The 15,288-nt window shown below is 40.3% G+C and overlaps 2 protein-coding genes across 2 annotated transcripts in view; both read right to left on the bottom strand.

Moving 5' to 3' along the window:
* Nucleotides 1–9,236, bottom strand: part of LOC108751542 (proline-rich protein 36-like) — an 11,167-nt gene extending 1,931 nt beyond the window's left edge. Inside the window, exons 1-4 of the mRNA XM_018491778.1 lie at nt 9,032–9,236; nt 2,368–2,957; nt 256–354; nt 4–153 (exon numbers count right to left, since the gene is read on the bottom strand). Coding sequence (XP_018347280.1) covers nt 4–153; nt 256–354; nt 2,368–2,957; nt 9,032–9,236 — 1,044 coding nt within the window. The remainder of the gene's footprint in view (nt 1–3; nt 154–255; nt 355–2,367; nt 2,958–9,031) is intronic.
* A 3,882-nt stretch (nt 9,237–13,118) lies between these two features.
* On the bottom strand, nt 13,119–14,243 carry LOC108751541. Its single transcript, XM_018491777.1, has one exon. The coding sequence runs from the start codon at nt 14,241–14,243 to the stop codon at nt 13,119–13,121; it is 1,125 nt and encodes a 374-aa protein (XP_018347279.1).
* Nucleotides 14,244–15,288: the final 1,045 nt, after the last annotated feature.

The following is a 15,288-nucleotide window of genomic DNA, read 5'->3' as shown; positions in this document are numbered from 1 at the left end:
TACTGCCGCGCGTTTCGCTTGATGGAGATTTTCAGGTGACGGACTCCGTCGCCTCTTTCGTGAATTCTTTATATCATCTATCATCATTTGGTGTTCGTGAAGTGCACCACCTGTCGCCGGTTCGGGACTTCCAGCGCTACTCCTGTCGCTGTCCTATAACAGATATATATATATATATATATACATGTATATACGTGTATATGTGTGTTACGGGGAAGGCGCGTGCACGCTCGGAAGGAATAACAAACGACTTACTTTCGGTGGTTGATTTACGGGATCCCGGACTGACGTTACTCGACGAGCAGGCCCGCTGTCCACCCAAGAGCGCCAAGGGGGTGGTCTAGTGATTGATGCCTGGATGATAGCACAAGACGTATGACGAGTACTGAGATGCGCGACAAAATATAGTCGGAAAAGGCACTGGTTTTCTTTTGCGAACTGGCGCGACATGGACTGAACTTTTTCGACTTTCGTACTGATTAAAACTGATGTGGACTGACTTTTTCGACTCCCGTAGTGACTAAAACTAACTATACTGACTACATTGAGTACACTGACGCTCTGCGCTTCCACAAGACCTCTATTTATATTATACCCCGAAAAAAAGGCGTGCCCTTTGTCTAGGATGCAATAGTTAGTTGCAATGTCACGCCAGATTTATGATTTTTATAGCGTTCTATCTAAAGTGCATCATTAAAGGAGTTTTGAGAAGAAAAGAAATGATTTACGTTTTCCTCTAAAAAGCAAGATTGCTTTTCCAGACAGATGACGAATTTGTTATTCTCGCGGAAAATGTGGTTAGGTAAACAGGCGATTGTCGTGTACAACTATTATAGTTTTACGTGCCGGGCAATCATTGTCAGTCGCGAGTCCGATCTTAGATAATGTTACTGTGGAAAGTTATTCCATGCGTTTTATGATTTTTTAAACGCGACGTGGCGACTGTTTTCTTAAGATGAAATTATTGGTCAGTTTGACGAGAAGGCTTGGATTTTATTATCGCGTGACTTCGGTACATTTATGCAATCTTATCACTTTTTCGGGTCCGCATTAAAGTTGTTATTCCTTCCGGGTTGATTGGCATTTTACGAGTTTCGCGGAGCCCGGTCCCTCTTTTCAGATCCGTTATCAGGAGGCTCATTCTAAATAACATATAAGTTTTAATAAATTGTAGTAATAGTGTACCCCTCCCATTAATCCAGAATAGTATAAATCATGTTAAAACACAACAGTTTACAAGATATTTAATTATTTACGATTTTTTACGCGTTATACAGTATATCACTCCTTCATAAGCTTGAGTAGCAAGAATAGTTTAGTAGAAGCAGAATTTTACCGGAAAAAAATTATAAACCAGTATTTAGTTTCACGAAAGTCTCGAAAGGCCATCAGAAAAGAAATGCGTATGTTTAAGACTCGAGACTTGTGAAGAAAATATGCGAAAAAGAATCGAATAGTTGTAAAAAGCACGTATTTCGTGTATGAAACAAAAAATATTGATTGTATGGAAAAAAGTTCGGTAAAAAATGTAGGTATTCAAAATACCTACAAAATAAGAGAACATTAAAATCGATTTATTAGTCAGTAGAAAAAAAAACAAAACCGAAAAAGACCTGTTTTTCACTCGCTCTCTGTTCATTGAGATCTAAACGCAAAAACAAAATTCTCGCAAAATGTTAGCGTAACTGTTGAAGATATAACATTAATTTTCGGAAATGTAAAAGTAAATTAGTATTATACGAAAAATATATTTTGCGACTATTGTATATTCAACAGTTACACTAGCATTTGGTAAATTACTTAATAATTTTTTTACATATGCTATACTTGTGTTACGTCCAAATTCCGGAAAAATGGATTTAGAGAGAGAAGGGAGTAGAAAGGATGGAGCGTGGAAGGTCAGACTCTAGTCTCGCAGGTATTTGCCCGGAAGCAAACACTGCGAGTCGAGCGCACCCTTTTTATTGCCCGCTTCGGAATATGGGTCAATGTCTTTAAAGACGCTATGACAACCTGTTTCCTACGGGCGATGCGATCGTCGGTCCGAATTTCGAGTCAAGGAAAATCCCTTTAACTCGCGAATGGATCACGTGCGAGCTTTGAAAGAGCAAGGTTTAGTGATTACGAGGTTTTATCTTAGGCGGGTTTTAAAAGTAAATGACGAGAGCGAGAGGAATAACATGATTTTATTACATCTAGTTTATACATTGCTAACATTACTATTTTATAACGGCTACAGTATTGTCTATTCTACTATAATGGCTATACATTGTATGTGACTATGTTAGAGGTTAGGCTAGGTTTGGCTTAACATATTTCAAGGATGGAAACGGAGGAAGGAGGGAAAAGATTGTAAAAGAATCTTACTGGAACTAGGATTGCATGGGTGGAATTCGGGAGGAATACGGGGATACTGGAGGTTGAGGCTTGACCAGTGATAGCATTGCGGATTTCCTCAGGATCGAAATAATGAGGGCCGATTATGTAGGCCCCCTGAGGGATGGATGCGGTAGTAATCCGCGGGAATTGGAAGATGAGTGACTCAAAGGTGTCACTCTCTAGGATCCGGAAGTAGGATCTAGGTGGGGGTGGAAGAATTTCCTCTAGGAACTCCACGCTATCCGTGGAGTTCGTCGGAGATGGACTTCTTCTGGGGGAAATTGGGTGGGATGATTCGGATGATTGTGGAGGAGTATCGGGAAAGATTCTCTCTGTAAGAGCGTCCGAAAACGCGGGTGAAGGAGATCGAGGGGGAGAAGAAGGAGGTAGCTGAGGAGGTGAAGGTGTTCGAGGCGGAGGAGGTATAACTTTAGCCTGATTAGCCGGCGGAGCCGGTGGTGACGAGGATGATAGTGGTGGTAAGCGATCCTCGGCCGGACGACTCTTCCCGAGGTATCTCTTGTACTCTTCATCCAAGAGTCTCCGTGCCTCCCGGTAGATCCGGCTTCGAAGCCACCCTTTGAAAGGACGGTTTGGGCGCTGCACTATAATTTAGTGTAAATTATAGTGGTCTCTTATACACACACACGCGCGCGCGCGTGTGTGTGTGTGTGGATGGGACTTACTATTGTTCTGCGGATGTGGGTGGATCTAGCGGCCGAAATCGTTGGTTTCAGCACTCCGGAAGGTTGCCACTCGGATGTGGAGGCTCCGGTCTAGTCACTCTTATTACTTGACAGTAATAACAAATAGATCACTCGACCTAACGGATCGCGGCTTACCACTATGATCGGTTAAGATCACAGATCGGCAAAGTTTTGTGTCAGAGGTGGAGTTTTACTGACGTAACTAACGTGTATCGCGAACCGGCAATTTCGGAGATGGAGTTTGACTGATAACTGACTGCTGACTGCTGAGTTCTGACTGCTGACTGCTGTTCCTCGTGGAGGGCCTCTCTTTTTATATTGGCGAGTTAGTGGTGCCGAGTGCAGAGCACACGTGTGCTGCTGGGCCAATCCAGGATTAGGATTAGGATTAGGGATATCGGTTATGAAATGGGATACAGGGATATGTGTCTAAGACAACTTTCGTCATCGACCATTTGCCGGATGTCCAATAGGTTCGAGCCACATGTGTCATTTATTGCGCACAACTGCTGTTTTATTTTATAATTCTAATCTATTTATTCTTCCCGTTCCTCGGGATAAGGTTCGCCTATTTGGCACTTGGTTCCAAATCCATCTAACCCAACGGTTCTGTCCCGAATGGATTATTAGCTTGAAATATTATTTGGCTCGTCACTATTGTAACAGATGGTCTATCGGTATTACTGGTTAATAATTTTTATGGAGATGACGAAAGTTTTTAGTCGAAGAAAAGAACTGTGGAGTCCGGACGTAACACTTGCATCTGAAATTAAATTCACAAAAACAATTTTGTACTGATAATTTGTACATTTAATTGTTCAATTAGACACTTTTTACAGTACATTAAATAAAGGAACATAGCTAATGTGACTTAAATTTGTTAATCAGACATGCACTTCATACTTAAATGCGATTTTTGAGTAATAAACTAAAAAAATAAAAATTCAAGAAACAAAAAACTAAAAATTTTATGGTTACAATTACTTTGCAAAATATTTGGTTCAACTATTTGTTTATACCATTCTGGATTAATAGAAGAGGTACGCTATTATTACAATTTATTAAAACTTATATGTTATTTAGAATAAAAAATCCAAAAATCAGAGCGAATGAGAGTCAGCGTGGTAGTTAATACGCAATCTTAAATCTTTTATTATATATCTCGTTGAGCTACTCCAGATTAAAAAAGAATCATGTTCCACGTCAATTTATTGCTGAGAAAATGTAAATTTAGCTAATTTTAACGCACGAAATCAAATACGTGCGAATTGCCGAGCGATCCGATCTTCTCCACTCAACTGCGCGCCGGCTTCCTTCATTCAGCCTGGCGCACTACCTTGCTCGCGTTCTTCAACTTTTTAACGGTTTTAAATAAACTTTTTCGGCAGCAAAAAATTCGAGAATTTTTTAACAGCAAATTTAATCTTTTCTTGACTAATTAATGCCAGACAGAACTCTTAATCTTAAAAATTAAAATCACAATAATATTTAAAAAAAAAATTTTTATCTGGGTTCCTATAAATAATCCGAGGATAATCTTTTTTTTGAATTCATAGAAAAATGTCAGATGTCAAATGCTTCACACAGCTATTTGATATGATGCATCTTAATGGAATTATTTAATTTTTTATAGTGGGAAAAAGATACCCACTCTTTAAAGTCGTTTTATAATAGTTTAACTGTAAAAAATTGTTTTGTTACAATATTAAGTGTACGTGATAGTGCAATTCTTAAAGAAGAAAAATCTTTCCCCTTGTAAATTTTTGTGCAACTGCTCAAAAATAAAGAAATTAAGTTTTCCGCAAACAAATTTTTAGTGGACAAATGACTTTTTGCATAAACTAACGAACATTTTAGTCTCGTTCAGGGCTAGATTTGTTCGTTATTATAAAAGCTACATTTTACGAGAATATAAAAAGTTTTACGCCGAAAGAAATCAAAGCCAAGTTGGATAATGTTCATAGCACATCTGCACCAGCGTTTGCGACTGTATACAATTGGGTGAATGAATTTAAATGTGGTCGTACATCTACATGTTATGCACCTCGTTCGAGACGTCCAATTGAGGCTGCTACGTCAGAAATCATCGATGAAGTTCACGATATTGTTTTGACTGACCGACGAGTGAAAGTGCGCGAGCTTGTTGAGGCCACAGGCATATCACATCGCACAGTGATTTCAATTTTGCACGAACAATTGGATATGAAAAAGCTATCGGCAAGATGGATACCGCGTTTGCTCACTGTGGACCATAAGCGTGACCGTGTGACGATTTCAAAACAATGTTTGGAGATGTTTCAACGTAATCCAGATAAATTTCTGCATCGATTCATTACTGTGGACAAAACATGGATCCATTACTTTACATCCGAAACGAAGGAACAGTCAAAATAATGAACTTCACCGGGTGAACTAGCTCCGAAGAAGGTGAAGACCGTGAAATCGGCCGGAAAGGTAATGGCCACAGTTTTTTGGGATGCACGCGGTATAATTCATATCGATTATTTTCCGTCGAAGCAAACTATCAATGGCAATTACTATTACGCAGCCTTATTGGACCGTTTCAACAACATTTTAAAGAAAAAACGTTCGCATTTGGCGCGAAGAAGAAAGTGCTCTTCTATCAAGACAATGCACGGGTTCATATGTGCCCGGCATCGATGGCCAAATTCAATGAATTCTGCTACGAATTGTTTCCCCATCCAGCATATTCACCAGATTTAGCCCCCTACGACTATTTCCTGTTTTCTAAAGAAATGGTTCGGAGGAAAGAGATTCATCACCAGAGAGCAGCTCATCACCGAAACAGAGGCTTATTTTGAAGGGTTGAACAAATCATATTATTCGGACGGCTTGAAAAAGTTGGTGAATCGTTTTATGAAGTGTATCGAACTGAAAGGAAACTATGTTGATAAATAAAAATAAATCGATCAAAGAAACTTTTTACTATGTTTTTCTAAAAACTTATTCACTTGCCCTCATATATAACGAGCATGAAAAATCGTAAACAATTAAATATCTCATAAAATGTTGCATTTTAACATGATTTATACCATTCTGGATTAATGGGAAGGGTACACTATTACTACAATTTATTAAAACTCATATGTTATTTAGAATAAAAAATTTAAAACTTAGTACGAGTGAGAGTCAGCGTGGTAATTAATACGCAATCTTAAATCTTTATTACAAAAAACAGAAAATAGTACGTTTTAGTTCAATTTGGAACCATCCTCAACAATACAATTTTAAAATATCGATCCTTCATGTCCAATAGATAATCACCATCAGATTAACAGATTTGATGTTATAATCTATTCGAAACATTAAAACAATTATCTTATAAATATTTCGAAATCATTCTGTCCAAGAAATTACAGAATTAACATTAAAAACCGATGACTCATCCCAAGACATAGAAGGAATTAGTCTCGATTGGATCAACACCAATTAAAATTTATAATCACTAAAGAGTATCCAGTTAGAAAACGCATATTGATCGCAGCTTGAATGAAATATGACTAATATACATTTAATATAATAAGGAAGACATCAAGTCAACAAGGAAAATAAAAAGAAAAAAGAACAATGTCAATACATAAACAATAATATGTATAAATCGACAAAATATAACTATTTAATATCTTTTAATAATTGTGTAGAAGTTCGATGTACGAGTATATCCTTTGTATCTGAACGTAAATTGAAACTATTTTGTTGCATTATATGTTGAGTTGAAGACACTCAGATATTAAATGTATTAAGAAAACGCTCTTTATCTAGTATCGTGACATTCTCCCAATTGAAGTCATGTTCAAATTCAATCCGATATTCTCTAATCTCGATATGCACTAGTAGTGCCATGTTTTAGACTTTATACGGACTTAGTAAACGACACTTATAATATGTAAATAATCATCTTCTTGTATTTCTTTTTGCAACAAATGGGATGGCGAAAAAATAATAAAATGCACTACTTACATATATCTTTCCACAGAATCGAATTAATGCTATTATTTTTATTCAAATGAAATTTATAATGTAAAACAATAATTGTTTAAACAAATTATATGTCATAATTTTTATTTCAGATTCATTATCTGCGACTTCACAAATCACTACATGTAAGTGATTATTTAAATTACATTAGCAGTCCCCAAAATGTTATATTTATCTACAAATTTACGGAAGTTCCCTTCTTTTCAGTGTAATTGTTATTTCTTGCACAGAGCAGCCAAAAAAGTAAGTGACATCTATAGAATTTTTTGTTGCTGAAAACAAATTTGTAAGTAGAATTGCTCCAGCCCACCAGCTTTTTGACATATTTTATATCAAAGGTATTAAAAACACTTATAAAAATTTTTCACCGTTTTTAGCCCGTTTTTAGTCCGCGCGAACGATTAATTTGAGTGAATGAAAACGTGCATTTTACTCAATGAGTATGACTCCGTTTTTAGGAGTTGCAAATAATAACTTTTCCGTAAAAATGAGTGGTTAAAACGGATTGTACTCATGCAGGACGCGAGTATATCTGAGTGATGAAAATGTATACATTACGAGTATTTTTTAGTGGTAAATACGTAAATTTGAAGTGAAAAAACATATAGGAGTGCAAAATACTCATTTAGTCACTTACATTGCACGTTTTCACCACTAGAACTTACGTAATTTGTAGAAAGACATAACCGATAGCACAAGAAAATCAGCTCCGCTCCTGTCGAGATTCAAACCGAGGCCCAAGTCTGCTCCTTGAGGCTGCTACTTTTCCACTGAACCACACACCTCCTATATCGATATTCGCTCTGTTGTGCTTACTTATGTACATCTTACAAAACTAATTATATTTAATACATTGTATACAAATATATGTAATGTTATATAGATATAAGTATATTAATAAACACATACACACACACACACGCACGAACGGTACGTATGTACATACACATAGTATATGATGATATTAGGGTAACTCCGGTATGTATGTCGCACTTATCAAGTATTGTTATTATGAGTAGTATATGGGCAGCCATGGGGCGTCAAAACAAACTCCCTCCACGTCTCCCTCTGGCGCCATGGGCGTGGCCTAGACGGGTCAGTCAGGCAAAAGGGCGCGTTCTGATTGGTTCGCCCTATACTCACCCAAGATTTGATTGGTTCGCCCCATACCTACCTAAAAGACGATTGGAGAGGGTGGGTGGTAGAGGGCCTTAGACGAAATAGAGGTTTGAAAAATGGTGAGTGGGGATTTGGACTTCAGTCATTCTTTGTCACGCGGCTAGAGTACGAACAGAGGGGGATGAATATCGGTCTAATCTTATGATGGTCGCTTTTGTTGTTGCGGGGAGGCAACGTCTGCGACGTGTAGGCGATTCGGTGAATGTCTGATAAAGGAAATCTTATACGGAAAATTTGTAGGCCTAGAGAGAGACTTGCCTTTGTTCGGAAGAATTTTGGGGGGGAAGGTAAAACAGGAACGAACACGTTCAGCAGTTGCGGCGCGTCGTCTTCGAGCATTGCTTTAAAAAATTCTTTCTGTATTTTGTGTATTTAATGTACATTATCTGAGTCTGTAATACGGGGAAAATGTATCTATTGTAAATGAGGTTGAAGGGGTAGGAGTAAGAAACAAGGCAATATTTACAAGTTCAAAAACGTTTATTTAAAAAAGATATTGCAAATAGTTATTTTATTTTTTTAAAAGAGTACACGTTTGAACATGACGGCATACAGCATGAGAATTTACGAGTTTATGTTGACAATAAAGAAAAATTTTATGAAATAATTGTACAATCAAACGATCATTTCGCTTACAATCAGAGGTAAACAGATCAAGAAACTGATTAAGATTATAGCCATTACACAAATAATATAGAAATACATAGCAGTATTGTCCGCAAGTTTGAGAAAGTATTCCTTGCAGCGTTGTCGTATTCCAGCGATACGTGGTGGAGTTTCGTCGAAGTCGTAAGAGGAATCTTGGATCCAAGGGCGGCAAGCCATAGCTATCAAAATACGTTCCTGTCCCTCATCGATGTAAAAGGCGACCCAGTGTTGCCCGGATCGATCGTGATCGTTCGTGTTAGCGACAATGGCGGTCGACCTCGTCCACACCCTCGGCAGTCGATCGGCAGGATAGTCCCCCCGCATGTCATACACGGAGATGATGTAATGCGTTTAAAACTTCCAGCGAATTCATTTCTCGTCGTCGGAGAGCGTGAGAGAGGAAATGTTTGCGTTAATTCAAAGTGTACCTCTATTGCTGGTGTATGCAACGTGGAGCTCCCTAAAATGCTCGATGCTTACGAGACGTTGGTGTTAGCTTTATCTCTATCGGTCCACGAGTCGAATTTTGAGAGGTCTTTTTTCTCCTCTTCTGTCACTTGTTTGTCCGCGCTTTGATTCGTCTTTTTCGTCGCGATGTTTTTTCTCCGCGCTTCAATGTTGCGAGCGATATCGTGTTTTTGATTTTTAAATTGAATTGAAGAATTCTCGCTGTCGGTTTCTTCGCTCTCGAAGACGCTCTCGCTCCAATTTCCCGAGGAAAGGTTATCATAACTTGAATTGTTGCTATGTCGTACAGTTAGCCAGCATTTCAATTTGTAAGCGTTGCGTAAGGCGCAGCATGATTCAGCGCTGGCTCGAAATCCGTGATGCGTGCAGCGTTGTCCACGGTCCTCGAAATCTGGTAGATTTTTGAAAGCCGGCGAAATTCCCTCCAGATTATATACGTTTCTAGAAAGTAGATTGCTCAGATATCGAGTCTTCTCTTGTCCTCTGGTATAGATGTAGCGAGCGTGTCGTGTAATGTCACGCAGATGTATCGTAAAGTTTTTTGGATTGACGTCTCCATCGAACCATTCGATTCCATGATAATTTCGTGTGAGCCAGTTGTTTTCTCGTTTTGCTCTCACGGGTAAATCTTCAAATGGACAGGGTGACGTCATAATCCAATGTCCGGTGATCGCAGCGTTAATCGCTAGAACCGCGACTTCTTTCGGAATAAAGTTTTCTTCGACATCGCGAAAACCTTGTATGTCGATGACTATATCCATTATGATATTATATCCGAATTTTCGCTACTCTTTTACGTCACGAAACGCTGGCGTTGGTGTCACGAACAAGACTGAAGCTTTTTCGTACTCTCACGTCCAATTAGACGGGGGAAAAAATGCGTAGTAGGGGGAGGGAAAATAATTTTCTCGCGAGAGCCGTTCTACCCCTCGTAACTAACCGGAAAAGTCGACAATAACTTGACGCGAGGAATCGATTTCTAAAACGTTATCAAACTCGGCATAGACGATACAATTAATAGTCGCAGAAAGAGCTTTTTCGAATCTCACTTCTAATCGTAAGCTTCCGTGTTTTACGAGATTCCAATGTCCCGCGCAATTAGCGGATAGATCGGGAGTAAGATCGAAAGCGAAAAGAGTGTAGCCGTTGGCGTAATCGTCTCTACTTATAGAATTACCCTCGTTCAGAAAGTGGATACCGGTTCCGGAGAATAATGTGTGATAAGCTTCAGCGTAGAGCGGGACGTTTTTCGAAAAATTTGGTTGTATCGGTCTACTCGGAATTTGCATGCCATCGGCGTACAGTGAAAAGAAATTTATTCCGTAATTTTTGAAATTAAACGGGTTTAATTTTCTATCACCGTTAAATGTTTTGTTATCGTCAAAGCCGACTATTATTCGTTTTGGTAGCTGTCCGAGTATTGCATTGTCTATCGATTCCCTCACAACGCCGGCGTGTATCGTGAATGTTTTAACTTCGACCTTTGTAAGGGGATACTTGGCGGTAGTTTTACTCAGCATTCTGGCGTGTGTGAGGAGCACGCCCGGGCTTATTTTTGCTCTTCTCTCCATAAGACAAAATGAATTTTTCGAGCGTACGAGTCTCATTCTATCCTCCACTCCATTAATCAAAAATTTATTTTGATTGAAAACGTCGCAGTGAAGATGACCAATGAGATCTAGCGCGCGATTTCCTCGAATGTATTGCGCGCGTCTCTCGAGCGCTGTATTTGGATTTGACGCATCTAACGTGTCGTCCATGTAATAAGGATATCCGCGTTCCATAAGAGGTTAGATGGGAGGTTTTTGCGGGTGAAGCATAATTTAATAACGCTTCGATGTACGCGCGGTACGCGAAAGCGTTGTTTGGTGGCGATACGAGCTTTTGATTGAAATATATAATACGTCGATTTGGTTGAACATGGAATGCAATAAATGATTTACGGTTCCTACTTTTGCCTCGCCATCGGGTGCGACCGACGTGATCTTCTCGCGCTCGCTTTCTACGCGTATGCGAAGGCTCAACATGGTGTGAGTGAGGTCCAGATAGTCTTTTCCATGTCCGGGTATGACGAATTCTATGGGCGAGTCGTCTGCGAGCGAAGTTACGGGTTTGTAATAAATCCATTGCGAACTCTCAATGCTGGTTTGCGTAGGTGGCAGAGAGAAGAGATCGAGTTCGCTCTTTATACACTCGCTCGAGTGGATATGAAGAAGGATATGCTTTTCTCCAACAGCAAAATCGTATCTCGATTAAGAGAATATGTCGGATACGTTGCGTTTCTTGCCACGATGTTTCCTAGCGGATGATTTTTTGGTTTTTCTTCCAGCAGCACGAATTTTCTTTTTCTTCGTCACTTTTTTGCTCTTCTTCCCTGTGATACTTCTCGATGATTTTCTTTTGACCCCCCGACGGCGTTTACGATGCGCGATATTTCTATCTCGACCACCGAGTGGAAACTGAAGCGCTGCGGATTTCGTGGATATTTTATATCCGGATCCCCTCATCAGCGAGCTTATTTTTTCTTTGGCTTTTCTCTTCAGATTACCCCTCGATTCCACGAGTCGACTTTTGATCGCTTCCTTTAACGGCTTATTATTTTCGACGTCATCTATCACGTTAATTCCAGCGCGTAAAGCTTCTTTTCCTACAGCACGCGCACCCCTATTTAGAAAAGGTAGTATTTTTCTAAATAACCCACCGAGAAAGCTTCCGATTCCATGCCCGCGCTGATAGGGTGAACCGACGAAAACACGTGAAATTCCACCTCTGCCACCGGTATCCCGCGCGTCAAAATGCTCCTCATATTCCATCGCGAGTTGTTAACTATAGACTGGCGTTACCTTCGCGTTCGCGCGTACGAAAGAAAGTTATTGCTTACGTTTAAAGTGCAGTGTCACAGTCAGCGTACCGAATTCGAATGGAATTTTATTTCCAAGATGATCTCTTATATCTATTTCGATCGTTCTGAAATTTGTTCGCTGCAAGGGGATATAATTTGGAAATGAGAAATGCTTCACCAAATTTGCACCAAATGCGTAATTATGACTACGTATCTCGATCGGTACTATTCTGAGAAGAGGAGTACGCACATCGCCTGTTATATAAGGCGCACAAATATCGCAATATACGAACATTTTATCAGGGATAGCACGCCACAAACTATAGGGTTCGCTACTCCAATAACCGACTGTATGTCGCTGCCCCGTCTTCTTATCAAATCCAGTAGTAAGAAAAACTTTCTCTTCTGTCTCATTGGAATTAGGTTTACGTATCGCTAGCTTGGGATAAAAGTGATGATTACCGGAAATTGCTGCTGAGAAGCCCAGCATTCGTAGAAGATTATCGGAAAAGTTTATATGATGCAACAATTTGCATTTTTCGTCGCAGTTAATACTTATGTAGACTTTGCCGCCAGACGCGCTTTGCTGTTCGAAATAAAAATGCGACTCGGCCTCTTTACAAGCGATATTAATCGCCTTAATAAGCTCGTGGATATCGTTGTAAATTCCATTTGGAAATGGAGCTTCTTTTGCCGTAAACGGGCCATTCGTTTCCTCGTCGGGTTTAACGTCGACGAATCTGATCACATTTTCGTTATGACGCACGTGTAAAAAGGTGCAAGGAAATTGAATCTCACTTATCGCAACCTCCCATTCTCCGTGCAACACTATAGCGTGAGGTAATTCCGTGCTGAAGGACGACGTTGTATTATTAGGAAAATGGCGCATACTACTGTTACTCGGGAGTACTAGAAGAAATTGTTCCTCCTCCATCGCGAAGAGAAATTAAACTCGATGCCGGAATCCAGGTGTCAAACTTACTGGGGTAACCGCGCCAGTTAACTAGCACTTGTTTATTAGCTCCTCGCCCTCTACTCTTTATCACGCGATCAACGATAAATTGTTCTTCCTCTAGGTTCTTCTCGACTCGTGCTAATTCTTGCTCATAAAAAATACCGTCTATGACTTCGTCTGCTAAATCTCGTAGCTCGTACACGTGAGGATTTCGCCAATCGAGAATACGATAAATTTGAAATATTTCCTCGCTCCATTTAGCCTCGTAACCTTTCTCGAAGGCTGCTTTCGCCCTACTGATACGAACGAGATCTCCAACGCGATATTTAATCTTTCGCGTTCGTTTCTTCAATATGTTGTTTTTCCAACGACGCGATATATTTTCACGCGCGATACGGGCGTTTTCTCTCGTTACTACCGCGGGTTGCATTCTCGTGGACGTGTGACGCGTGTGATTGTAAGCGCGTACAACGTCCTGTAGAACATCGACGTAGCGTCGCGTATTTTTATGCGTGAAATAACGCCACATTCGCTCCTTCAGTGTTCTGTTGAAGCGCTCGACAACGGCGGCTTTAATGTCGGGATTGCGTGTTACTCGAAAACGAATATCGTTTTCTTTAAGGAATTTTTGCATTGGGTGCGCGACAAATTCTTTACCTTTGTCCGTTTGTAAGTATACGGGTACTCGTCCTTCGCTTTTTGCTAGTACGCGTTGAAAAGCTTTTATCACGCTGTTGCTCGTTTTGTCACGTAGCGGTTCTACCCAGACATATTTGCTTAATACATCGATAATTACTAACAGATAGGAATAACCGTCGTTGTAACTTTTTAGATTTCGCAGTTCGATCAAATCTGCCTCCCACACATCGTCGATGTTTGTCACGTTGTAATGCAATCTTGGAAATTTTCTGTGCAATGGCCTGTGCAACGTGTACGCGTCTTGCGATTCGAGCCAGCGTACGACTTCTCCCCGTGAGAAATTCGGTTTAACGGCGCGAGTTAGATTATCCACCGCCGAATAACTCGCATAATTCGACGGATCGTAGTATAGTTTTTCAAACGTCATCGTTATCTCAATTTTTTCCAGCCGAGCAACCGGCTTTTCCCCGTTTGCAAAGATACGGGGGTATCGGTTATTCGTTTGCGAGAGAGAATCAGTGAGCTTCCCTCGTCTATTTCTTGTTCGTAATTTTTACGTTTTTCTCCCTCCTCGGGCTCTCGACGATACGATCGACGTGGAACTTGCTCTTTCGACGTAACAGGCGTAGAACTCGCGCGCGGACGAAGTTTTACGATATTTACAGCATCCGCGTGCGCGGACAATAAACTTTTATTTCTCACCAGTGCAGAAGGTATGTTCAGCACACGGAGTAATCGTGCAAACTGATTTCTACCCACTGCTTTCACGGTTTTTCTCTCGCGCATTGCTTCGTTTATTAAGTCAGCGATATTCGAATCTTTCACGACGTTACCATCTATAGTCACGATTCCGTGCTCGTCCCAACTAAGTTTATCGGGCGGAGCTTTTCGAAGCAAATGTTTCATCAGTAAGTGTGCATGATTACGATAAGATTTCGGTACGCTTTCCATTATTTCCTCGATGCTTTTCATCATACGATTATGCTCGCTCGAAATTTCGAAATTTTTCACTGTAATATCTGCGTTACTACTGTTGGAATGTGATGGCGCTGGTATATCGGATGTTCGCGTGAGATCGTAAAAAACGTCATCGCTCTCGTTATCATCGGAGGCATCTCGTGTAACGTTGTCTTCCGCATTTTCGTTTTCGTTACGTACGTCTTTCTGTCTTCGCGCTTCTCGGATAAACCGTAGGTATCTCCATAATGCCTCTTTGTACATTTTCCACCTCTCGCTTTCGTCGCGAGGCCATCTGGAATTGAGAATACGACTCATCTCCGCGTCGAGTCGCGTTAGACGAGTTCCCGGGGTTTGCGTTGTGTTATTAGAGCTCAAGGTGTTATCCGAATTTTGCGGTACTGCTATTTCTTTTGATTCTCCGTCAACGAACGATGTCGGATTCCGACGTAGCTGATGCTGGTGCTGCATTCTCTCCAGATTTTCCGTCGAAATTAAAACCATTTTTTTGGCCC

The sequence above is a fragment of the Trachymyrmex septentrionalis genome, unplaced genomic scaffold (assembly GCF_001594115.1).
Source record: "Trachymyrmex septentrionalis isolate Tsep2-gDNA-1 unplaced genomic scaffold, Tsep1.0 scaffold5, whole genome shotgun sequence".
NCBI classification, from domain to species: domain Eukaryota; kingdom Metazoa; phylum Arthropoda; class Insecta; order Hymenoptera; family Formicidae; genus Trachymyrmex; species Trachymyrmex septentrionalis.
The sequence above is the reverse complement of the archived record's forward strand: the minus strand, read 5'-3'. Positions and strand labels throughout refer to the sequence as shown.

What these genes read in the sequence shown, in the direction of transcription:
- LOC108751541 (XM_018491777.1), bottom strand. Translation starts at nt 14,243, where the DNA reads ATGACGTTTGAAAAACTATACTACGATCCGTCGAATTATGCGAGTTAT.